This window comes from Hemiscyllium ocellatum, chromosome 9, assembly GCF_020745735.1.
Source record: "Hemiscyllium ocellatum isolate sHemOce1 chromosome 9, sHemOce1.pat.X.cur, whole genome shotgun sequence".
Lineage (NCBI taxonomy): Eukaryota > Metazoa > Chordata > Chondrichthyes > Orectolobiformes > Hemiscylliidae > Hemiscyllium > Hemiscyllium ocellatum.
In genome coordinates, this window is record NC_083409.1 from 104,069,480 (window position 1) to 104,095,933 (window position 26,454).

The 26,454-nt window shown below is 44.8% G+C and overlaps 1 protein-coding gene across 2 annotated transcripts in view; it reads left to right on the top strand.

Moving 5' to 3' along the window:
• The window catches only part of ak5 (adenylate kinase 5), an 87,540-nt gene that overhangs the window by 42,405 nt on the left and 18,681 nt on the right, over positions 1-26,454 (top strand). For both annotated transcript variants that reach the window (XM_060829990.1, XM_060829989.1), the window contains exons 7-10: positions 13,862-13,952; positions 16,018-16,094; positions 22,249-22,291; positions 26,258-26,293. In XM_060829990.1, the coding sequence (XP_060685973.1) occupies positions 13,862-13,952; positions 16,018-16,094; positions 22,249-22,291; positions 26,258-26,293 (247 nt within the window). The remainder of the gene's footprint in view (positions 1-13,861; positions 13,953-16,017; positions 16,095-22,248; positions 22,292-26,257; positions 26,294-26,454) is intronic.

Sequence of the window (26,454 nt, forward strand, 5' to 3'; positions counted from 1 at the left end):
GAAGGGGAGTTCAATTCTCAGTCCCCTACCCCACATTCTTGATGAAGGGCTGATGCCCGAAACGTCAATTCTCCTGCTCTTCGGATGCTGCCTGACCTGCTGTACTTTTCCAGCACCACGTTTTTCAACTGAGGTTAGGTCTCAGCCTGTTTCTAACCTCCCCCAATGTAAACATGTATCTCCACATACTCTGTTACTACTACAGTTCTAAAGTGATCCCTGCTTTGCAACGTTAGCGATTTTCTTGGAATCATGAAAGGAGGCCATTCGGTTCGCCATGGTTCTACTAGCTCTGTGAAAACAAAGGTCCAATCTTCATCTCCCCACCCCGACTCTGAACTTGCTCCCGTAGCCCTGCATTTTACTTCTTCCTTCTCAAGTCCGGTTCTCTCTCCACATCCCACTTTCAGGAAGCTGCTCTGAGAACATAAATCCCTTTATTTCTCCCCCGGGTTCCTTCAGGCTTTCACCAAAGCTTCTTAATTTAAAATGTTTCATCTCTAAACACTACCTCAGTCCAGTGCAAATGATTCAGCAGATGATTTAAAGAAAGTGTTAAATGATGAGGTTTTAAATGGAGTAGGAGCAGTGGTCATTGAAGGTGGAGATGTAAAATATGACAATGCCATAGAAAGTAATCCTTCCTCTCACATCAAAAGACTTATGATATCAAAACATGGGGTCAATTTTGTTTGTATTTAAATGTTTTCTTCAGTTTTGCACACTTAGAGTCCTAGAGTCATAGAGATGGACAGCACGGAAAGAGACCTTTCGGTCCAACTCGTCCATGCCAACCAGATATCCTAAATTAATCTGGTCCCATTTGCCAGCACTTGGCCCAAATCCAATTAAACCCTTCTTGTTCAAATAAATGCTGTAATTGTACCAGCCTCCACCACTTTCTCTGGCAACCCAATCCATACACGTACCACCCTCTGCATGAAAAAGTTACCCCTTAGGTCCCTTTTAAATTTATCCCCTCACACCCTAAACCTATGCCCTCCAGTTCTGGACTCCCCCCACCCAAGGGAAAAGACCTTGTCTATTTATCTTATCCATGCCCCTCATAATTTTATAAATCTCTATAAGGTCATCCCTTAGCATCCGTGCTCCAGGGACAACAGCTCCAGCTTATTCAGCCTCTCCCGATAGCTCAAATTCTCCAAAACTGGCAACTGGACCCTTTCAAGTTTCACAACATCCTTCTGATAACAGGCAGACCAGAATTGCACACAATATTCCAAAAGGGGCCTAACCAATGTCCTGTCCAGCCGCAACATGTCCTTCCAACTCTTATACTCAATGCTCTGACCAATAAAGAAAGGCATACTAACCACCTTCTTCATTGCCCTATCTACCTGCGACTCCACTTTCAAGGAACTGCACTCCAAGGTCTCTTTGTTCACTAGGAAAGGCTGGTACTGAAAAACCTGGGACTGCTCTCCTCAGAAAAGAGAAGGCTAAGAGGCTTTAATTTGATTTGGTTTGATTTATTGTTGTCACGTGTGCTGAGGTACAGTGAAAAGTGTGGTTTTACATACTTTACAGGCAGATCCTACTGTACCAGTGCATCAGGGTAACAGAACGCAGTGCAGGATATGACTTTACAGCTGTGAAAAAATGCAGAGAGAGATCAATATTAACCTTAAAGACATCCATTCAAAAGGCTGATAAAAGTGTGAATGGGGCTGTTCTTGCATCTGCTTGTACCTGTATTCAGACTTTTATATCTTCTGCCCAATGGAAGAGGATAGAGAAGGGAATAACTGGGGTGGGAGGGGTCGTTGATTATGTTTGTGATGGACGGGGCTGTTTTCACAGCTCTGTGAAGTAGTCCAGTTGAGGAATTCAAAATCCTGATTGTGTCTGGATTGACTCAGTTGTTCTCACTCTCTTGAATGGATTGAGAGTGAGAGGGTGCAAACTTAAAATAATTGGCCAAAGAAACCACAGGAGGAAACGCTTTTTCATGGAATCTTGTTGGTTGGATCTGCAGTGCACTGTCTGGATGAGGTGGAGGCAGGTTCAATTGAGGCATTCGAAAGGGAATTAAATAGTAATTTGAAATGGAAGAATGTACCAGGTTATGGGAGAAAGCGAGAGATTGGCATTCAGGGAATTCGAGAGCTGATACATATACAATGGGTCCAATGGTTTCCTCCTGCATTGTATTAATCCTGTGATTCATTGTGCAGCACTTTTCATGTTATTCAGATGCTCCAAAGCACTCAGTTCAGATAACCAAAAGCTTACTCAAAAGGATAGTGTCTCAAAGGTGAAAAACAAGATGGCGAGGTACATAGAGGGTATTCTCGAGCTTGGTGAATTGGCAGCTGAACAGTGCCTGTGGAGAGAGAAAACCAGTGAATCTTTCAGTTCTGGTGAAAAGTCATTAACCCAAACCTGTTTTTCTCTCTCTGCAGCTGCTGCCTGGCCTGATGAGTATTTCCAGCATTTTTTTGGTTTTGTTTCAGCTTTCCGGTTTTTGCAATATTTTCCTTTTGACTCACAATGGAATCCTTCCATTCTTGCATGGAATGCGAGTGTCATTGACAAGGCCAGCAATTCACTGCTCTTTTCCAGTTATGTTAAGGTGATGCTGTAGATGTTTAGGATTCTGACTCAGTGACACTGCAGGAACAGTGATATATTTCCACATCAGAATCGTGAGTGGCTTATAATGGAACTTGCAGGGGAGTGGTTTTCCTATATATCTGCTGCGCTTATTCTTCTGTTAGCCATGATGTGGAGGTGCTGGTGGTGGAAATCACACGACACCAGGTTATAATCCAACTGGTTTATTTGAAATCACAAGTTTTCGGAGCACTGCTCCTTTGTCAGATCTGTGTTCTTCTCTTCATTCCACCTGATGAAGGAGCAGCGCTCCCAAAGCTTGTGATTTCAAAAAAAACCTGTTAGACTATAACCTGGTGTTGTGTGACTTCTGACCTTACCCTTCTGGGTGGGGGATGTTACTGCTTGGAAGGTGCTTTCAAAGGAACCTTGGAAAAGTGTAGTTGCCAAAGGCAGTTTTGGTTGGAGCTTATTGAGTCTGGCTGACATTTATTAGAATTAAAATTTAAACTGCTAGAAGCATTTGACTTGGAGAAAGTCTTGTTGTCATATAAGCATGGCAGCTCACAATGAAGGGCACCATCTTGTACAAGTGTTGGAAAAGACATGGCCTGGTCAGGATGCAGAAATCACTTCCTGTCAAACTACAAGAGCCTCTTACATTTCATCAAAGTTGCCACCGCGGTTGACAGGGTTGTCAAGAAGGTGTATGGTGTATAGGCTTTCATTAGCAGGGGGATTGAGTTTAAGAGCCGTGAAGTTATGCTGCAGCTTAACAGAGCCCTGGTTGGACCACACTTGGAATATTGTGTTCATTTCTGGTCATCTCATTGGAGGAAAGATGTGGAAGTTTTAGAGACGGGGCAGAGAAGATTTACCAGGATACTTCCAGGATTGGAGGGCATGTCTTAGGAAGAAAGGTTGAGGGAGCTAGGGCTTTTCTCCTTGAAGCGGAGAAGGATGAGAGGTGACTTAATAAAGGTATACAAGATAATGAGAGGCAAAGATGGAGTGAATAATCAGAAATGGCCATCACAAGGGGTCATAGTTTTACGGTGATTGGGGGAAGATTTAGAAGAGGTGTCTGATGTAGGTTCTTTACACAGAGAGTGGTGGGTGTGTGGAATGCACTGCTGGCAGTAGTAGAGTCAAATATGTTAGGGACATTTATGCGACTCTTGAATAGGCACTTGGATGGTAGTAAAATGTAGGGTATGTCAGTTAGTTTGATCTTAGAGTAGGATAAAAGGTCGGCACAACATCGAGGGCCGAAGGGCCTGTACTGTTCTATGTTCTATATTCTTAAACTACTTCTTGTATGTGGCAATACATACAGGCTACATCGATGTGATAGACATTGTTACACAAACTTTGAGCAGGACCAAATATTAGGTCTCACTACTTTGAGATTGTAAGCTGTTCTATCCATCTAACATCATCATACTGGGTGGTGCTTAGGGCACTTCTTGGTATTAATCCTTTTACACCCATATGCTGCAGTGACATCACATTGAAGTTTGAGTGTGCTAAAGAGCCAGAGACAATGTGACTAGCAGCCATGAAACGTCCAGGTGGCAGTGCGTGAGGATAAGGGTGTGCAGCAATATTTCTCTGCAAATACAAATATCAAGCTTCTATAACCATTCTAACCTGAGGGAAAATGTATCTCACAGCTTTGACCAAATGGAGCCTCCATCGTACGCAATTGGTAGCTTGGCGTTAAGAGAACTCCATAAGAACATATCAGAAGCCAGCAACAAAGGGGACCTGTCATGTAATCAACAACCTCAAGGTCTAAAATTTTATGGAAAAGCGTTGAATAATGATGAGAGAGTTGGAATTAAAGTGAGAAAGTGCCGTCAAAGATTTGACAGTCGACCTTTCAAGGTGATGGAACACGAATCTCAGAATGAGAAGGCTGTGGGAGAATGCAGGATGATCAGCTGATAGTCACAATTACAGGAAGCTAGCGATTATCCTGACATTTGTGTCTCTGACTATTAGCCACTGCCAAAGACATCCTGTGTGAATAGATTAAGTGTTTGCTAGAAATAGTCAGGCTGATTTGATTGAATACGAACAACAAAGACATGTTCCTATCAGCCTGTCCTGGTGGATGCTAACAATTCCCTGATTCTATTATCATTTAAAGCTGAACAGGGATTGGGATCTGGTCAATGTTCCTCCCTCAACCCACAGCTTATTCTGTGTCATGCTCGCTGTGTAAATAAAAAGTGGTAGCAGGATAAACCCAGTCACAAGAGGCTGGCCAGTCTTACGTGGCAAGTGGCAAAACCCATCGAGAGTATGTTAACACTTGGACCCACCTGCAGGACGGCAGTCAGGAGCACGTTGCTTCATGATTCCTGGACCACGTTATGATTTTGATCACTTCCATTCACAGTGTCTCCACTGCAACAGGTATTATTCACTGGGTAATAGACTCACCTCTTTCTCAGGAGGCCTAATCCAGAGCTTTAGTACACAAGTTAAGGCCAGAGGTCCAGTGTAGTGCCCTTTGACTGAGATATTAAACTAAGGATTCATCTGTCTTCTTGTGGAGGGAGACCAGGGCATTATTTTGAAAAGGACCAGAGTTAACCTCAGGGTTCTGGCCATTTCTTTCTCAACCACAGTGGCTCAGTGTTAGCACTGCTGCATCACAGCACCAGGGACCTGAGTTCAATTCCAGCCTCGGCCAACTGCCTGTGTGGAATTTGCACATTCTCCCTGTGTCTCGTGGGTTTCCTCCCACATTCCAAAATTGTGCAGCTCAGGTGAATTGGTCAAGGCATGTGTAGGGTAGGTGCATTAGTCAGGGGAAATGTAGGTAGGGGAAATGAGAGCTTGCTGTGCAGAGTCTGGCTGTGTTTCACTGGCCTTGCACACTGAGAATCTGCTCTGGAGAATCATAGAATCTCTACAGCATGGAGCAGACGCATTGAGTTCATTCCAACCTCTGCAGAGCATTACCCCTTAGAACCACCCCATTGCTGTAACCCTACATTTCCCATGGCTAATCCACCTAGCCTGCACATTCCTGCACACTACGGGACAACTTAGCATGGCCAATCCACCTGACCTGCACATCTTTGGATTGTGGAAGGAAACCCATGCAGACACGGGGAGAATGTGCAAACTCCACCCAAGACTGGAATTGAACCCAGGTCCCAAGATCTATGAGGCAGCAGTGCTGACCACTGAACCACCGTACCGCCCAATACGTCAGTGTTCCCAGCAGGCAGGGGATCGCCTCATGCATCGGGCTCAAAGCTGTTGAGATGGACCTCAGGGCCTCAGGTTTTTTTGGACAGAGCAGAAGTTCAGAGATAGGGTTGAGTGTTTCAGGATGATGAAGGGAATTAACGTTGTCCAGTTAGATACTCTCTTGGAGACATACAAGAACGGAAGGCCTAGGAGCAATGCAAAGCAGGAGAAGTCAGGAAGTATTTATATCCCAAGACTCTGCTCTCTGGGGTTAGTGAGAATGGAGTGACTCGGAGGATGCCTTGAGCTTTATATTTAAAAACACGGACTGACAAGAGGCTAAAAACAGAATAGAGAGGGCACCAACTGATCTTTGAATTGAGTTGCTCAGTGTCATTATTTATACAACACATAACACCTCCCCCATGCCTCTTCATTTTATTCCAGCAGAATAGCTTCAGTTCCTTACTTCCTTATGGGAATATCCAATTTCCCCATAAATCATCCCACATTCAATCCCGTGTTTATTCTTGTTTCTTTTTAATTGGCAAGTAAGCAATTTCTTAACCTAGAATCTTCAGTAAAAAATCTGTGTGGGACCTGTGCTATTTTAGCTGCAGATTAACCTAATTTGGGATGATGTAGCTTGGGATATAGTTGTCTCCTTTTGCACTAAAAAAAGATTTGGATAATTTCTTCCTGATTCTGAAGTGAAGCTGTAAAATTAACCCATCAGTATCCAATGCTTAGAGTACTCCATGTTCAAATATCAGTTGGGATTGGAGTTGTGTGACAGGACTCAGGCTAGATACATCTCGTTTATTTGTGAACATATTTCTTTAAGGAATATGGGAACCTCTGTTAAGGCCAGCAATTGTTCCCAATTCTAATTGCTTTCTGACTGAATGGGTTGCCAGGGCATTCAGAGTCAACCACATTACTGTGGATCAGGACAGATCACCGAAGAATTCTCATTTCTCTCCCTCAAGGACACAAGCGAACCAGATTTATTTATTTCTTTAAATGACTAGTGATAGGTCCATGGTCACCATTAGCTTTCCGTTCCAGATTCTAATTAAGTTTCTAGCAGCAGCCATGTCAGGAATTGAACCCATACCTTCAGAACATTACTGCTACGCCACTGCTAATCCCATTGCAAGGTACAAGAGGAACAGGCCCTTCGGCCCACCAAAACTGTGCCAACATGTGATGCCTTCCTCAACTAAAAACCTTTTGTCTCTACGCAGTCTGTATCCCTCTATTCCCCTTCCTCGTCATTTAAGGTGTGTCTGGATAGGTGGGGAGTAGAGGGATACAAATGCTAAGGAATTGACCGACAGATTTAGACATTGTACTTTGGTGGGCTCAGGCTTGGAGGGCCGAAGGGCCTGTTCCTGGGCTGTAAATTTTCTTTGCTCTTTCTTTGCACAGTGTAGGTTGTACTGAAGAACGTACAAGAGGAACAGGCCCTTCGGCCCACCAAGACTGTGCCAACATATGATGCCTTTCTCAACTAAAAACCTTTTGCCTCTACGCAGTCTATATCCCTCAATTCCCCTTCCTAGTCATGTATCTGTCAATATGCCTCTTAAATATTGCTATTGTATCTGCCTTCACCACCTCCTCCTTGCATTCCAAGCACTTACCACCCTCTGTGAAATAAAACCTGCTTCTCATATCTCCTTTAAACTTACCTGCTTTTATCTGAAATAAATGTCCCCTAGTAATTGAGATTTTTACCCTGGGAGAAAGACTCTGACTATCCATTCTATCCTCGCCTTTCATAATTTTATCAATTTCTATCAGGTCAAACCCCACCCCCCCATCCTTCAACCTTCAAGTAAAAACAAATCGAGTTTGTCCAGTTGCTCCTCATAACTAATACCCTCCAAATCAGATAACATCCTGGTAAAGCACAGCAGGTCAGGCAGCAACCGAGGAGCAGGAGAATCAATGTTTCGGGTATAAGCCCTTCATCATCACACTCTTGACTCTGATCTCTAGCATCTGCAGTCCTCACTTTCTCCTAACATCCTGGTAAACCTTTTCTGTACCCTCTCCAAAGAGTCTACATCCTTCTGGTAATGTAGCAACCAGAAATGACAACAATACTCCAAATGGGGCCTAACTAAAATTCTATACAGCTACAAAATGATTTGCCAATTTTTATACTCTATGCCCTGACCAATGAAGGCAATCATGCCGTAAGCCTTCTTGACCATCTTATCCACTTGTGTTGCCACTTTTAGGGATCTGTGGGTCATATGCCTAGATCCCTTTGTATGTTGGTGTTACTAAGGGTTCTGCCATTTATTGTATCCTTCCCTCCTGAATTAAATCTCCCAAAATGCATCACTTCGCATTTGTCTGGATGAAACTACATTGTCAAGCTACCTGCATTCTCCTTCAAATCATTTATATTTATTACAAACAACAGGGGTCCCAGCTCTGACCCCTGCGGATCACCACAGGTCACAGTTCTTCAGTAAGAAAAACATCACTCTACTGCAACTCTCTGTCTTTTGTTACTAAGTTAGTTCTATATCCATCTTCCCAACTCACCATGGATCCTATGTGTCTTCACCTTTTGTATCAGTCTGCCATGAGGGACCTTGTCAAAGGCCTTGCTAAAATCCATAGAGACAACATCTGCCACCCTGCTGTAATCAATCATCTTTGTCACTTCCTCTGTCACTTCCTTTGTCACTTGTTTGTGAGACATGACCTTCCCCACACCGAGCCTTGCTGCCTATTGCTCATAGGTCCAGATTTTTACAAATGTGAGTAAATCCTATCCCTAGGAATCTTCTCCATCAATTTCATCACCACTGACGTAAGGCTCACTGGCCTGTAATTTCCCAGATTATTCCTGTTGTCCTTCGTAACCAAGGAACATTGCTGGCTATTCTCCACTTGTCTGGGATCTCTCCAGTGACTAAAGCAAAAGACATAAAGCTTATGTATAAGACCCCAGCAGTTTATTCACCTACCTCCTTCAGCATTCTGGGATAGATCTCATCAGGACCTGGGAACATGTCTACCTTAACACTTTTCAAAACACCAATCACCTCCTCATTTTTTGTGGTGACGTGCCCCAGAATATCAATATGCCCCACCCAAGACTCACCATCCACTATGTCCATGTCTTTTGTGAATACCAATGCAAATAATTCATTAAGGATCTCAATCACTCCCTCTAGTGTCAAGCATAAATTCCCTCCCTTGTCCTTGAGTGGACCTATCTTCCGCCTTGGAACCCTTCAACCCCAGGGCATCAATGTGGATTTCACCAGTTTCCTCATTTCCCCTCCCCCCACCTTACCCCAGTTCCAAACTTCCAGCTCAGCACCACCCTCATGACCTGTCCTACCTGCCAATCTCCCTTCCCACTTTTCCGCTCCACCCTCCTCTCTGACCTATCACCTTTACCCCTTCCTCCATCCACCTATTGCACTCTCAGCTACCTTCCCCCCAGCCCCACACCCTTCCCATTTATCTCTCCACACCCGAGGCTTCCAGCCTCATTCCTGATGAAGGGGTCCTGCCTGAAATGTCGATTTTCCTGCTCCTCAGATGCTGCTTGACCTGCTGTGCATTTCCAGCACCACTCTAATCTAGACTCTGATCTCCAGCATCTGCAGTCCTCATCTTCACCTGGACCTATCCTTTCCCTAGCTACCCTCTTGCTCCATGTATGTGTATAAAGCTCAGTCTGGTAAGATTCCGATGTTCAATAATGGAGAAACAACACATCATTGAATCAACTAACGCACATTAAATCCTGGGAGAGATAGTAGAAAGGTACAACACAGCAAGAGACCATTCTGCCAATTGTGCCTTTGAAAGAACTATCCCACACTCTCATTTTCTCTCCAGCATTTCTCCTTTTCGAGTGTACAAACCTTTCCCTCAGGCTCACAGTCGAATCTGCTGATCATTCAGACAGTACCCTCCAGATTGTTGCATGGAAGTAAACCCCTCATCTCCACTCTGCTTTTTTAAAAAAAATTATATCAAATCCATGTCCTCTATTACCAACTCTATTGCCACTAGAAACAATTTCCCCTTTGTGCTCTTTCAAAACCAGTCCTCATGAAGGTAATCATGAAGACTATAGTGATTGTAAAGAGATCAGGCCCTCATAGAATACGAGTTCCCTCACTGAGGCTATTAATTAGACCATAAGACATAGGAGTGGAAGTAAGGCCATTTGGCCCATCAAGTCCACCCTGCCATTCAATCATGTCTGATGGGCTTTCCAACTCCACTTACTCGCACTCTCCCCACAGCCCTTAATTCCTTGCGAGATCAAGAATTTATCAATCTGGTCTAATCAGGGAGCCATGGCTAACAGATATAAACAGGAGGGCCGGGGGTTCTGTTCAATCTGAGAGCCGGCTCTGAGGGAGCTGGATCAATGTCAAGGACTCTCCGTGTGTAAAGTAAGAGTGACTTGGTGATGGGATAGCAGCCTCCAGGGAGTTATTTCAATGGCAATGAGAGTGGGACATGCTCCTGAGGGCATTCACTTGCAATAGTCATCTTTGAGTTGGCATAAGCACTTCTGGCATCGTGTGTTATTTGGGAAGCTTGACTCATTCGATCCTGCTGTCGAAGACCGAGCCCAAATGTGTTATTCATCTGGTCATTGGGCCAGATGAAAAGCAATGAGTAATTCCCCTGGCAGCCTGTGGACTCACAGTGTTTTTGGTTATTAAGCCCTAACTTTCCTGAAGCATCAGATATGAAAACCTTCCTGAGTTGTTGGATTTAGTGGAAGATTATTTCAACCCCAAGCCTCCTCTAATGCTGAATTGCTATCGGTTTTAATCGGCAGTTAGAAAATCGGGGGAATCCGTATTGGGATTTTTGACTAAGTTAAGGTGACTGGCAGAGGCATGTGACTTCGGTTTAACCCTTAATGAGATGCTGAGAGACTGTTTGGTATATGGGATAATGATGTAACCACATGAAAGCGCCTACTAACTGAAGCCCAAATGGATTTCAAGTAGACACTACAACTGGTTTTATCATTGGAGAACGCAGACGGTGGAGTATACGAGTCGCAGGATATTCCGATGGAAGCGGACACCCTCCTAAGGCTAACTGAGCTTGAGGGACACCACTTGAGTGAAGACAATTGCATAACCTCACTCGTGACATATCCTGAACAGAGGGATTCTAGGTCAGCCCACAACAAAACCCCGAAACAAAGCCAATCCTCGACCAAACGGTCAAAGTTTTCTTCAGGATCCGGGCCGGGGAGCCATTGTAGTTGCTGCCAGTATGTGGGCGTGAGACATAAAAGAGTCCCACTAGACCTAAATGGAGAAAGAGAACTCATACACCAGTGTCCAGGAGAGCGCACCCACCTCTGGGTTAGAACAGTTACACTCCTTAGCAACACCCAAATGAGAACCAGTCAAAATGAACATTTGGTTAAATGGTCATGTAGTTTGATTAGATTCTGTACAATGTGGAAACAGGCCCTTCAGCCCAACCAGTCCACACCGACCCTCCAAAGAGTACCCACCCAGTCCCATTTCCATCTGACTAATGCACCTAAAACTATGGGCAATTTAGCATGGCCAATTCACCTGACCTGCACATCTTTGGACTGTGGGAGGAAACCACAGCATCCAGAGGAAACCCACACAGACACGGGGAGAATGTGCAAACTCCACACAGACAATCACCCGAGACTGGAATTGAACCTGGGACCCTGGTGCTGTGAGGCAGCAGTGCTAACCACTGAGCCACCATGCCACCCCTTTTCACTTTGGACCCTCAGCTAAGGGCATCACGGGTTTGTGTCACTTTTTGGCTTATTTTTATCAATGACTTGAAATTACCTTTTGTTCTCTGTTTCACTGTACCTACACCATGCAGATCCCCAGTGGTTTGGAATGCTTCGATGAAATCTCCTCTCAGCCTTCATTTATCCAAGAGAGTCCCAACCTCTCCAAGCTAACTCCATAACTGGAAACATACATCTGGATCGTTCTGCACTCTCTACAATACACTCCCTTCCTAAAGTATGACACCCAGGACTGCACTCAACACTCCATTTGAGAATGAACCAGGATTTCATAGAAGTTCAATTTTAATTACAAGTTTAATAAAAACATTTAAAATTATATTCCCTGAGTAAATTAGAATGATTTGTTCCCATTGGTAGGTTAGTTACTAATCAGAGAACACAGGTTAAAAAGCACCCTGAGGAGAAAGTATTTTTTCAGGGAGTTACACTTCAATCTTGAAAGATAAAGCTCTTTTGTTTAATTTCAAACCTGCCATAGTACCTGCATAGTTGATTGCCTGAAACAATATTGTGTTACACAATAGCTGACTCTCCAGTGCAGCCTTGAGTGTGGCCCCACTGCAACACCCACACATACAATTGATTCCTAGGTAAAATAATGACTGCAGATGCTGGAAACCAGATTCTGGATGAGTGGGGCTGGAAAAGCACAGCAGTTCAGGCAGCATCCGAGGAGCCTTTATTCCTGATGAAGGGCTTTTGCCCGAAACGTCGATTTTACTGCTCCTCGGATGCTGCCTGAACTGCTGTGCTTTTCCAGCCCCACTAATCCAGAATACAGTTGATTGCTGACATGTTAGTTCCTGGCTTTTTACAGACAATACCACACTGTAACAGTGAATTCTGATGATTCTGACAACTGCATATATAAGAAACTGAGCACTAAGTTATGACCAGGACCAGCTCATCATTCAGGGCATTCGCCTTCTCTAATCTGAGATGCTGGATGTTAGAAACTAAAGCAGAAATTGCTGGAGAAACTCAGCAGGTCTGGCAGCATCTGTGGACAGAAAGCAAAGTTAACATTTCGAGTCCAGTGACCCTTCTTCAGTTCTGAAAGGTTAACACTGCTTTTGCTCAACAGATATTGTTTGTGATATACATAAATGATTTGGTAGAAGGTATAGGTAGCCTCATTAGCAAGTTTGCAGATGACACTAAGGTTGGTGGAGTAGCAGATAGTGAAGGGGACTGTCTGAGAATACAGCAGGATATGGAGAGTTGGGCAGAGAAATGGCAGATGGAGTTCAATTTGGACAAATGCGAGGTGATGCATTTTGGAAGATTAGTAAATGGAAAAATCCTGGAGAAAATTGATGTACAGAGAGATCTGGATGTTCAGGTCCATTGTTGCCTGAAGGCGGCAACGCAGGTCAATAGAGTGGTCAAGAAGGCATATGGCATGCATTTTTTCATGGGATGGGGTATTGAGTACAAGAGTTGGCAGATCTTGTTACAGTTGTATAAGACTTTCGTTCGGCCACATTTGGAATACTGCATACAATTCTGGTTGCCACATTACTAAAAAGATGTGGATGCTTTGGAGAGAGTGCAGAGGAGGTTCACCAGGATGTTGCCTGGTATGGAGAATGCCAACTATGAGGACAGGTTGAGGAGATTAGGATTATTTTCATTGGAAAGAAGGAGGTTGAGGGGGGACCTGATTGACGCCTATAAAATCATGAGAGGTATAGACAGGGTGGAAGGCAAGAAACTTTTTCCCAGAGTAGACGACTCAAATACTAGGGGTCACGAGTTCAAAGGGAGAGGGGAAAAGTTCAGGAGAGATATACAAGGAAAGTTCTTCATGCAGAGGGTGGTGGGCAATTGGAATGTGTTGCCAGCAGTGGTAGGAGGGGTGGGAATGAAAGCATTCTTTAAGATGTATCTAGACAGATACATGAATGGGCAGGGAGCAAAGAAAATAAACGGCAGATTTAGATCGAGGATCTGGATCAGCACAGGCTTGGAGGGCTGAAGGGCCTGTTCCTGTACTGTAAGTTCTTTGTTCTTAGATGTTGCTGGGATTTTCCAGCAGTTTCTGGTTTTGTTTCTGATTTCCAGTATCCTCAGTTCTTTGGTTTCCTGGTTGGTAGAGTTGGATGGAGACATGAGCAGGTAATGATTGACTGATTCATTTTAGACTCCTTGAACAGGAGACCATTACGATATCAAACTTCATCCCAGTACAAGGTCACTGATTGCTGTTAAATATGGACCGCAGCTAATGAAATGGCTTTCTCCCATTGTTCTACCCAGCTGGATGCAGACCGAGATGAGGAGGAGGTGTTTTATGACATATCTGTGGCAGTCGACAACAAATTGTTTCCTACCAAAGAGCCTGTGGCTGGTAGGTTCCACATCCAATGGACAACTATTTGTTTCATATTGAAAATGACAGAGGTAAAGGAATTGTTGACAGTTATATAGTTATAGAGTCATAGCAAAGCATAGCACGGAAACAGACCCTTCACTCCAGCTCGTCCATGGCCAACCAGATATCCTAACCTAATCTAGTCCCATTTGCCAGCACTTGGCCCGTATCCCTCTAAATTCTTCCTATTCATACACACATCCAGATGCTTTTTAAATGCTGTAATTGTACCAGCCTCCACCACTTCGTCTGGCAGCTCATTCCATACCCACACCACTCTGCCCCTTAGGTCCCTTTTATATCTTTCCCCTCTCACCCTAAACCTATGCCCTCCAGTTTTGGACTACACTACCCTAGGAAAAAGACATTAGTTAGTTAGTCCCTGAATTCAGCCATCACATCTCAGTCAATGTGGATTTGAAGTGAAGTAAACCAATTTACCAGATCGGGTAGACTGACTGAAGGGGATTAGGCTGAATCCCAACTTTATTACCTTATGTATGCAAATACTCTTTGGTGGTCCAGAGATAGTCAAAGTTTCAACAAAATGTCTTGTATTTTTTCAGCAATATTCAAGTTGTGTACACACTTGACTATTTGTACACCCAACTTTTTAAATTTTTTTCCTGGAAGTTTTGTAAATGCTGGACTCTTACAGCACAGAACGAGGCTAATTATCCAATCTTAGACCATATGACCTTAAGGAAATTGGAACAAGAGTAGGCTATTTGGCCCCTCGAGCCTACTCCACCATTTAATAGAATCATGGCAAGGAATAGGAGGGGAATAGACGGAGATGGATCTTGTACGTTTAGAATGAAAGGGCAAAGTGTGTCGGCGCACGCTTGAGGGCCAAAGGGCCTGTTCCTATGCTGTATTGTTCTTTGTTCTTTTGTTCTACACCTGATCCAACATTGCTCACTTTCATTTTCCTATGAAAGAATCAACCCCATCGAATTTCAGAACGAAGAATAATGTATGAACAACAAAACAAAACAAAACAACAAATGGGAAGTACAGCACAGGAACAGGCCCTTCGGTCCTCCAAGCCTGTGCAGATCCTAATGCTCTAACCAAACTAAAAAACAAATTGACTGCCCTCATTCGGTCTGTATCCCTCTATTCCCTCCCTATTCACATAATTATCCATATGCCTCTTAAATGTCGCCAATCTGCCTGCTTCCACCATCTCTTGGGGCAGTGTGTTCCAGGCAGCTGCCACTCTCTGCATGAAAAGTTTCCCTTGCACATCTCCCTTAAACTTTCTCCCTCTCACCAGGAACCTGTGCCCCCTTGTAATTGAAACTTCAACTCTGGGGAAAAGTCTCTGTATCCATCCTATCTATTGTCTCTTATAATTTTGTAGACCTCTATCAGGTCTCCTCTCAGTCGTCATCTTTTCAGTGAAAACAATCCTAGTCTTTTTAACCCTTCCCCATAACCAGTACCCTTCCGACCAGGTAACATCCTGATGAACCTTATCTGCACTGTGTCCAATGCTTCCACATTCTTCTGGTAGTGTGGTGCACAGAATACTCCAAATGTGGCCTAACAAGGGTTTTGACAATATGATGATCCCCTTCTCTAGCGTAGCGTAAGATAGAATGACTGCTTTACAAGTATCAAAATTCCTCTTCCTGTGTCCGTCACTTGTTGCAACACCTGCTCACACATGGATCCTGTTTTGATAGCAGCTGTTCCAAAATGAGAACCCCCTCCCCTGATATGAACATTGGTAGATACCATGAGCATTCACCAGCTCCCCTTCCAATCCTGTCAAGGGATATTTCATGTCCACCTGAGAGGGCAGGCGGTTTAAAGTCTGCTTGAAAAGTTTCAGCTTTGTCCTCCAGTCTCTGTCCCAGTCTCCTGTCCCTCACTCAACCTTCACATTCTGAGGCAGAAGAGTTAGCACCTGGTTGATCCTGAATATCAACATGTGCCACTGAAAACAGAAACCAATTCAACAGGAGATAGAAATCACCTTGTTCTTAAGTTCTCTCCCTAATTTCTTAACATCCTCTTTCCTCAATTATACCAGGCCCCAGTGAACTTGACCTCAGTTTGCTTGTGGATGCCACGGATATTGTTGATATTGAGCCAGACTCCGATGATCAGGTATTTGAACATTTTGTTTCTGTTTTCTAATCCCAAGTTTGTAAAGTAACCTTCACAAACCATTAATGTGGCTGTTCCTGAGTAGAATCGTTATAAGCAAGCAAGTAAGTTTATTCTGGCTGTGTTGTCCTAAGGATAGTATTCCTTGTCATTAAAATAACAGAAAATGTGGGATACAGACAGCATTGTTGGAGAGAAACTGAGTTACCATTTTGTTTGGTAATTTAATCCGATGCTCAGACGAAAGCAAAGAACCACGGATGCTTCTGAAATAAAAAGCAAAAGTGCTGGAGAAACTCAGCAGGTCTGACCGCAGCCATGAAGAGAGAAACAGTTAACATTTTGAGTCCAATGTGACCTTTCTTCGAACGCCAAAGTGCTTATCTCTCTCTCCAAAGATGCTGCCAGACCTGTTGAGTTCCTCCAGCAATTCCTGGTTTGTTTCGAGCTGATACCAGCTGGTCTCCTGAGGGTTTTCCCAGTATTTTCTATTTTTATTTCATTTCTAGCAAACATCCTTTTTGTGTACTTCGTGTTGTGGGATTTCTTGTAACTGCGTAACATTCCAAGTAGGCTTTTTTGTTGAAAAGATTCATGTTCTTCCTAAAACTTGATCCAGAGATGGAATTTTCTTTCATTGCTATCATTTGGATAGAATAAAATATCCTGAGCTGTGTTGTGTGTGTCTTTACCAATCAATAAGTATTTGTTAATTCTTCAACTATATCCTCTGTCTCCATAAGACGTAGGAGCAGAAATTAAGCTATTCAGCCCATCGAGTCTGCTCCACCATTCAATCATGGCTGATAAGTTTCTTAACCCTATTCTCCTGCTTTCTCCCTGTAACTCTTGATCCCCTTCATACTCAAGAACACCCATCTATCTCAGTCTTAAATATACTCAATGACCTGGCCTCCACAGCCTTCTGTGACAATAAATTCCATAGATTCCCCACTCTCTGACTGAAGAAATTTCTCCCCATCTCCATTCTAAAAAGGTCTTCCCTTTACTCTAAGGCAGAGCTCTCGGATCCTAGTCTCTCCCACCAATGGAAACATCTTCCCAACATCCACTGTGTCCAGGCCATTCAGTATTCTGTAAGTTTCAATTAGATCCCACCTTATCCTTCTTAACTCCATCGAGTCTTGACCCAGAGTCCTCAAATGTCTCCATATGTAGATTCCCTATTTGGTCCCTAATGGTTCCCACTCCTCCTTTAACCATTCTTTGACTATTTATACAGCTTTAGAAGATTTTTTTGATTTTCCTTTATATTAGCTGCTGTTGTCTTTTCATATTCCTTCCTTGCTGCTCTTATTTGATTTGTCATCTACTGAAATTTATTATTCAGCCCAGTTCTCAATCGTATTTTTGACCTGACATCTGTCATGAGCTCACTTTTTAAAAATTCTTCTTAATCATGATTTATATCTCTTCTGTCATCCAGTCAGCTCTGGATCTATTTTTCCTTTCGAAGGAGTATACCTTGACTGCGCCCGAACCATTTCTTTTGAAAGTAGCCCATTGTTCAGCCGCCATTTTCCTGCCAACCTTTGACTCCAACTTTTTTATTCAGGTCCATTCTTATCCCATCAAATTGGCTTTCCTGCAATTAGTCATTCTTTCTTTGGACCGCACACCACCCTATTCCATAGTCACCCAAAACATTACGATACAGTCATCACGAAATGTTCTCCCACCAACATGTGATTTCAAGAACTGTGTCTCATTTCCCATTGGACAAAACACATTATTTTATGGAACATTCCCCTGGACTCAATCTCGGATCAGTTGTCCCTCTCTGCTGTTTACACTACTCCTATCCCAGTCTATATTCAGATAATTAAAGTTGCCTTTTAGAACCACTGCATAACCTTCACACCTCTGTGTGTGTTCGTCCACATCCTTCCCACTAGTTGGTGGTCTATAGATTACACCAAGCCATGTTCTTTGACTTGAGTCTGCTCTTGACCCCTCTTGGACATCCTCTGTCCCCAGCACTCTAATGCTCTCTTTATGTGCAGGATGTACTCTACTACTGATTGAGCTGGTCATGTCCTGAAGGACATAGCTGCCAGAGTGAGCATCTGCAGCAGGTGGTGAGGGAACCAACAAGAGGGAAAAACATAGCTGACCTCATCCTTATCAATCTGCCAGCTGCAGGTGCATCTGTCCATGACAGTATCAGTAAGAGTGACCGTTGCACAGTCCTTGTGGAGACAAAGTTCCACCTTCACATTGGGAATAACCTCCATCATGTTGTGTGGCACTATCAATGAGCTGAATGGGTTAGATAGCAAACCGGTCTAGCAACTCAAGACCGGGCATCCATGAGGCACTGTGGACCATCAGCAGCAGCAGAATTACACTCCAGCATAGTCTGCAACCTCATGGCCCAGCATATCCCCCACTCACCCATTACCGTCAAGCCAATGGTTCAATGCAGAGTGCAGGAGGGCATGTCAGGAGCAGCACCAGAGAAACCTGAAAATGAGGAGTCAACCTGGTGAAACTACCAAACAGGATGACTTGCATGTCAAACAGCATAAGCAGCAAGTGATAGACAGAGCTAAGTGATTTCACAACCAATGGGTCAGATCTAAGCTCTGCAGTGCTTCCACATCCACTCGTGAACGGTGGTGGACAATTAAACAACTCACTGGAGGAGGAGGCTCCACAAGTATCCCCATCCTCAACGATGGAGGGGCCCCACACATCAGTGCGAAAGATAAGACTGAAGCTTTCAGCCAGAAATACCGAGTGGCTGATCCATCTCGGTCTCCTCCGGTGGTCCCCAGCTTTACAGATACCAGTCTTCAGCCAATTTGATTCACTCCACATGATATCAAGAAATTGTTGGAAACACTGGATATTACAAAGGCTATGGGCGCTGAAAACATTCCAGCAAAACTACTGAAGACCTGCGATCCAGAACTTGCCGCGCCCTTAGCCAAGCTGTTCCAGTACAGTTACGATACTGGCATCTATCCAAAAGTGTAGAAAATTGCCCAGATACATCCTGCAGATAAAAAGCAAGACAAATCCAACTCGGTCAATGGCCATCAGAAAAGTGATGGAAAGTGGCATCAACTGTGCTATCAAGCAGCACCTGCTCAGTAATAACCTGCTCAGTGGCGCCCAGTTTGGTTTCCACCAGGGCCACTCAGCTGCTGACCTCATTACAGCCTTGGTTCAAACATGGACAAGAAACAGAATTCCAGAGGGGAGGTCAGAGTGCTAGCCCTTGATATCAAGGCTGCATTCAACAAAGTGTGTCTCAACGACCCTAACAAAACTAGAGTCAATGTGTATTGATGGATATGGTGTGTGCGGAATTCTCTGCAAGTTAGAATCATACCTGGCACATAGGAAGATGGCTGTGGTTGTTAGAGGTCAGTCATCTCAGCTCCAGGACATCTCTGCAGATTTCTCACCTGCAACATCTACATGCCAACCTGAGCATCTGACTCACAGACTTCCTGTACTCTGTGTATTTACATACATGCATGATAACCCAGATTTAGACTGTAGTATTTTCTCAGACTGCACCCATCAATTTACTGTTCTCTATTCTAGAGCTATCAATCTCAGCCAGTAATATTGTGCAGTCTCCAGTATTATCTCATTGTTTACACATTCCTGCTGAATTAGTTGAAACCTTCTCCAGTAGAACTGGTAAATCACTCCCAGCACGCAACTCAGTCCCAGCTCTGCTCAAGAGTTCATACTGGGTTCATACAGGTTCCAATCTTCCCAGAGCAAGTCCCAATGTGCTAAGGCGACTCTCTGTTTGGAGTTTGCACATTCTCTCTGTGTCTGTGTAGGTTTCCTCAGGGTGCTCCGGTTTCCTCCCACAATCCAAAAATGTGCAGGTTAGGTGAATTGGCCATGCTAAATTGCCCGTAGTGTTAGGCGAAGGGGTAAATGTAGGGAAATGGGTCTGGATGGGTTGCGCTCCGGCGGGTCGGTGGGGACTTGTTGGGCCGAAGGGCCTGTTTCCACTCTGCATGTAATCTAATCTAATCTAAAGTTCCTCCTCCTGCATTAATTTTATACATTCATCTGTTTTATCCTCCTGTTCCTATATTCACTTGTGTGAGGCTGGAGATTGCTCAAAGCTTGTGCGAAGATTTGTAGCTCGGGTGCTCGTTGGAGAGCAATAGGAGGATTGCTATTAATCCTAGTTTTCTCCCTATTTCCCTTAATTTGAAATGAAAGACAGCTTTCCTTTTTCTACCTTATGCTGTTGGTTCCAACTTAAATCCAAACTGGAGTGCACAATCCTGGAATTCCCACCCTAACTGCATGGTGGATGTACTTACAGTACGTACACTGCAGCAGTTGAAGGGAGCAGCTCCCCTCCACCATCTGAAGAATAGGTAATAAATATTCCATTTCCCCAATGCAAATAGTGCAAACAAACATTATTAGATTCCCTCAAACTGTCTAGTGGCAACTAGGATCCTACTGTTTCTTCACGGATTGTTTTTCTGAAAGGCAGTTGTGAAAACCAAGGGTTAATGTGGGCAGCACAGTGGCTAGCACTGCTGCCTCACAGCACCAGGGTCCCAGGTTCAATTCCAGCCTTGGGCACTGCCTGTGAGGAGTCTGCACATCCTCCCCGTGTCTGTGTGGGTTTCCTCTGGGTGCTCTGGTTTCCTCCCACAGTCCAAAGATTAGATTAGATTACTTACAGTGTGGAAACAGGCCCTTCGGCCCAACAAGTCCACACCGACCCGCCGAAGCGCAACCCACCCATACCCCTACCCCTACATATACCCCTTACCTAACACTATGGGCAATTTAGCATGGCCAATTCACCTGACCCGCACATCTTTGGACTGTGGGAGGAAACCGGAGCACCCGGAGGAAACCCACGCAGACACAGGGAGAACGTGCAAACTCCACACAGTCAGTCGCCTGAGGTGGGAATTGAACCCAGGTCCCTGGCGCTGTGAGGCAGCAGTGCTAACCACTGTGCCACCGTGCCGCCCCAAATGCGCAGATCAGGTGAATTGGCCAGGCTAAGTTGCCCATAGTGTTAGGTGCATTAGTCAGAGGGAAATGGGTCTGGGTGGGTTACTCTTCAGAGGGTCAGTGTGGACTTGTTGGGCCGAAGGGCTTGTTTCCACACTGTGAAGAATCTAATCTAATCTAATGTGATTGGTTAAAAATCAAATTCCTTTCCACATCAAACAAATACAGTTTGAGATGCCACTGTAAGATTCATCTCATTAACAGGGGCTGTTGCAGCAATGAAACTTTGTTCGCTGGCGATGTTTCACTTAAAAAAAAATAAATATTGCTTGGCTCAATTAACATGGAGTGAGAAATATGGCACCTAATGGGCTATACACCACAGCATATTAAAATGGTCTGTGAGGCAGAGGGAAGGCACCTCTCATTATCCATGCTCACCATTTTTCTCCATTTCTTTCACCGGGCCTGTCAAAGGCTCGTATTTCAATGAGCTCAAAAAAGCTTCCCCTGTCAGAACTGATTTAGTTTTCCATTAAGAAGCTGCTCTCATTGCGGAGATCTGTCTTGGTGTTCCATCAGCATCAATCAACACGTTTCACACTTTGTTTTATTGGGACTCCCTACACAGGAGGTGGCCATTCATTCCCGTGCTAGCTCTTTGAAAGAACTATTTTCAAAAAAGGTTTTTGTTGGTTAGCTGTTCATGTAGGTGGGTTCTGAGGAAGGGTCACTGGACCCGAAACGTTAACTCTGATTTCTCTCCACAGCTGCAATTCTGTAATTTCTATTTTTGTTGCTCATGTAGCACATTCTGTTTGTGAGAGCTTGCCATGCATTAATGACGTGCCCTGGTTTCCTACTTTACAACAATGAGACAACACATCAAAGCAGTGAGCTCAAAGTTGCAAAGAGCTTTGGGCTATCACAACGTACTGAGATGTTGTAGAGGAAGGCCTCTACTTGTACTTTCAGCATTGTCTTGGAGTTATATTTCTGCCCACGTTGTGTACCTCTGGCTATTACTCACGTGCAGGATATTGGTGAAGCCACATTTAGAATATTGCGTACAATTCTGATTGTCTTTCCAGAATAACTGCTTTAATAATTGTACAGCTCAAAAGCTCTGTAGCATCCATTTCAATAAGACTTTTAATTTTATCTTTGTATTTGGCAGATGGATAACTGGTCCACAACATCTGAAGATACCAAAATAGAAGGTTAGTATTGATCTTAACTTGGAAATCCAAGCAATGGGCTGAAAATGTGTTGCTGGAAAAGCGCAGCAGGTCAGGCAGCATCCAAGGAACAGGAAATTCGACGTTTCGGGCATAAGCCCTTCATCAGCCCGAAACATCGAATTTCCTACTCTTTGGATGCTGCCTGACCTGCTGCGCTTTTCCAGCAACACACTTTCAGCTCTGATCTCCAGCATCTGCAGTCCTCACTTTCTCCTCAATCCAAGCAGTGGGCCAAGGCTTGCCATCAGGGTCATACTCCCCACAGTAATCCAGAGGCTCCGGCTAATTCCTGGGGTGGGGAGAGGTCATGGGTCCCAGTGCATAAGAATAGATCTCTGCAAAGCCTTCCTGCAGAAAAATCATCTTCTCTCAGTTTTTACCCATCTCTCAAACACCTTTTACAGGCAGAGAGAGGGAGTTCCAGATTTCCACTACATTTTGTATGAAATCATCCTTTCCAACATCATGGCTGAACATTACTCTCAATCCTCCTCCTCCACCCCGTTGCTGTAGACGGGGGAGAATTCTCATCCTTTCTTCCTGAAGTCAATGATCAGTTCTTTCGTTTTGCTGACATTGAGAGAGAGAGCTTGTTCTTATTGCACCACCACACCAAGCCCTCTATCTCCTTCCTGTACTCTGACTCCTCATTGTTAGATATCTGTCCTACCATGTTGGTGTCATCAGTGAACTTGTAGATGGCGTTTGTTCAGAATTTGGCAACACCATTTTGGGTGTACAGATGGTACAGTAGGGGGCTAAGAATGCATCCTCAAAGGGCTCCAGTATTGAGTGTTATCGTGGAAGAGGTTCTGCTGTCTATCCGCACTGAATGCGGCCTGTGGGTGAGGAAGCTGAGGATCCAGTTGCAGAGGGTGGAGCTGAGACCTAGATCTCAGAGTTTTGAGATCAGTCTGGAGGGGATGATAGTGCTGAAGGAGGGAGCTGTAGTCAATGAGCAGGAGTCTGATGTAGGTGTCCAGATGTTCAAGGGATGAGTGCAGGGCTAGGGATATGGTATCCACTATGGGCCTGTTTCACTGGTAGGCAAATTGTAAGGGATTGAGGCAGGCTGGGAGACTGGAGTTGATGCCAGCCATGACCAGCGTCTCGAAGCACTTCATGGTTATTAAGGTCAGAGCCACTGGGCAGTAGTCATTAAGACACGTTGCTTGTACTTTCTTAGGTACTGGGGTCTGAGCGCTTGGCCAGGGATCCATGGCTTTCCCAGGAAGACCAATTTGATGTCTGCAGTGGTGACCAAGGGAACAGCTGCGTCCGGGTCTGTCGGTGCAGGCATTACCCTGCCGCTGGCATTCTGCTCAAACAAAGCATTGGGTGCATCAGGGAGGAATGTGCTTTTGTCTGCCATCTTGCTCTGCTTCATTTTGTATCCCGTGATGCTGTTTAGGCCTTGCCGCAGGTGACAGAAGTCTATGATGGGTTTCAGCCTCCAACTTCAACCAGTGCTACCTCTTGGCATCTCCAATGACTTTGCAGAGATCATATCAGGATTTCCTGTAGCAGTCTGGGTCGTCTGACCTGAATACTGCACGCCTGGTCTGTAGTGTGGAGTGCATTTCCTGGTTCATCCAAGGTTTACAGTTGGAGAACACCCAGATTGAATTGTTTGGCACACAGTCCTCCATGCACCTTTTAATGAAGTCTGTGACAATGGTGGTATATTCGTCTAGATTTTCTGCTGAGTACTTGAACACGGTCCAATCCACCGATTCCAAGCAGTCCCAGAGACGGTGTTCCACAGCTTTGGAGCAGCATTGTACTTTTTTTTTAAGGCTCCTCCTGTTCCAGCCTCTGCTGGTCTGCTGGGAGGAGGAACACAGTGGCGTGATCTGGGTTTCCAAAGTGTGGGCAGGGGATGGAGTGGTTGGTCTTTTTGATGGTTGTGTAGCAGTGGTCCAGAATATTCGGTCCGCTGGATGGGTCAGGAAACGTGTTGGTGGCACTTTGGCAGCGCCTCCTTGAGGTTTCCCCGGTTGGAGTTGAAGGCCACAATAAATAAGCCATTAGGGAAGTTTGTGTTTGTGACGGTGTAAATTTTATCCAGGGAATTCTTCACACCTGCATGCAGTGGTACATAGATGGCTGGCAGGATGGCGGAGGTGAACTTACATGGTGGGGAGTAGGGACGACATTTTACTGGAAGGTTTTCTAGGACGAGGTAGCAGTGGTTCAACAGGGTCACCACATCTGAGCCCCAGGGGGTATTGATCAGGAAGGTAAAAACAATGACTGCAGATGCTGGAAACCAGATTCTGGATCAGTGGTGCTGGAAGAGCACAGCAGTTCAGGCAGCATCCGAGGAGCAGTAAAATCGACGTTTCGGGCAAAACCCCTTCAGGAATAAAGGCAGAGAGCCTGAAGCGTGGAGAGATAAGCTAGAGGAGGGTGGGGGTGGGGAGAAAGTAGCATAGAGTACAATAGGTGAATGGGGGAGGGGATGAAGATGATAGTTCGGAGGCGGGGGGAGGGTGGAGTGGATAGGTGGAAAAGGAGATAGGCAGGTAGGACAGGTCATGGGGACAGTGCTGAGCTGGAAGGTTGGAACTGGGGTGAGGTGGGGGAAGGGGAAATGAGGAAACTGTTGAAGTCCACATTGATGCCCTGGGGCTGAAGTTTTCCGAGGCAGAAGATGAGGTGTTCTTCCTCCAGGCGTCTGGTGGTGAGGGAGCAGCGGTGAAGGAGGCCCCGGACCTCCATGTCCTCGGCAGAGTGGGAGGGGAGTTGAAATGTTGGGCCACAGGGCGGTGTGGTTGATTGGTGCGGGTGTCCTGGAGATGTTCCCTAAAGCGCTCTGCTAGGAGGCGTCCAGTCTCCCCAATGTAGAGGAGACCGCATCGGGAGCAACAGATACAAAAAATGATATTGGTGGATGTGCAGGTAAACCTTTGATGGATGTGGAAGGCTCCTTTAGGGCCTTGGATGGTGGTGAGGGAGGAGGTGTGAGCACAGGTTTTGCAGTTCCTGCGGTGGCAGGGGAAGGTGCCAGGACGGGAGGGTGGATTGTAGGGGGGCGTGGACCTGACCAGGTAGTCACGGAGAGAACGGTCTTTGCGGAAAGGGGTGGGGAGGCAAATATATCCCTGGTGGTGGGGTCTTTTTGGAGGTGGCGGAAATGTCAGCGGATGATTTGGCACAGTCAGGAGGGAACCAAGTCTCCGTGGAGCAGAGCACACAGCAGTCTCTTCGCTCCCTCTGGAAGGCAAGTCTAGATCTGAGTTCATCCATTTTGTTGAGGCAGTCAAAGAGAAGATTACATGGCTGATGCCAGGTATGGACAGACTGTCTCATGAGGAGAGGTTCAGTAAGCTGGGCCTATACTCATTGGAATTGAGAAGCACGAGGAGGTGACCTTATTGAAACATATGTCAAGGACTCAACAGGGAAAATCCTGAAAAGTTGTCTCCTCTTTTGTGGGACAGTTTAGGAGCAGAGAGCATCATCTCAAAATAAAGGAGCACAGAGTTAAGTCAGAGGTGAGGTGGGGTCATCAAATATATTCAAGGCTGACCAAGGGATTTTTAATTCTGTAATAAATCAATGCTCAAGGTGGGAGAAGGCAGGAAAGTGGAGGCGAGGCCTCTCAGATCAGCCATGATCTCATTGAATGGTGCAGCAGACTCAATGGACAGAATGGCCTACTTCTGTTCTTGCACATTATGGTCTTACTTCTGTTCTGAAGGCAATAAAACCCTGGGCTTGGTATCTCACTTATCAGGAGTTTGACAATAAAATGTAACCATGAAGAACGTTTGAATAATATAAAATTATCCAACAAAAAAAATCATTACAAGAACAAATCATTTCCTGCTCTGTTGGATCTATTAATCCTTTGGCCTGATTGAAAATGTGAGGAAAGCTCAGGGGCACAGCTCCTACAATCTGTTCGCTGATTAATTTTTCAATTAATAATTTTTTTTGCAGTAAACCCGAAGCAAGCCAAGATTGTCTTTGTTATTGGTAAGTAGCACTTAGAGCAGATTTATCCAATGGGTCTTTCTTGACTCTTCAGTGACTGAGACTGGTTAATTATACCAACTAACACATTCTTGCTTTGTGAGATGTTGATGACTCCAGGCATACAGCTAACTGTTAGATACAAAGGCTAGAAGCCTCACATT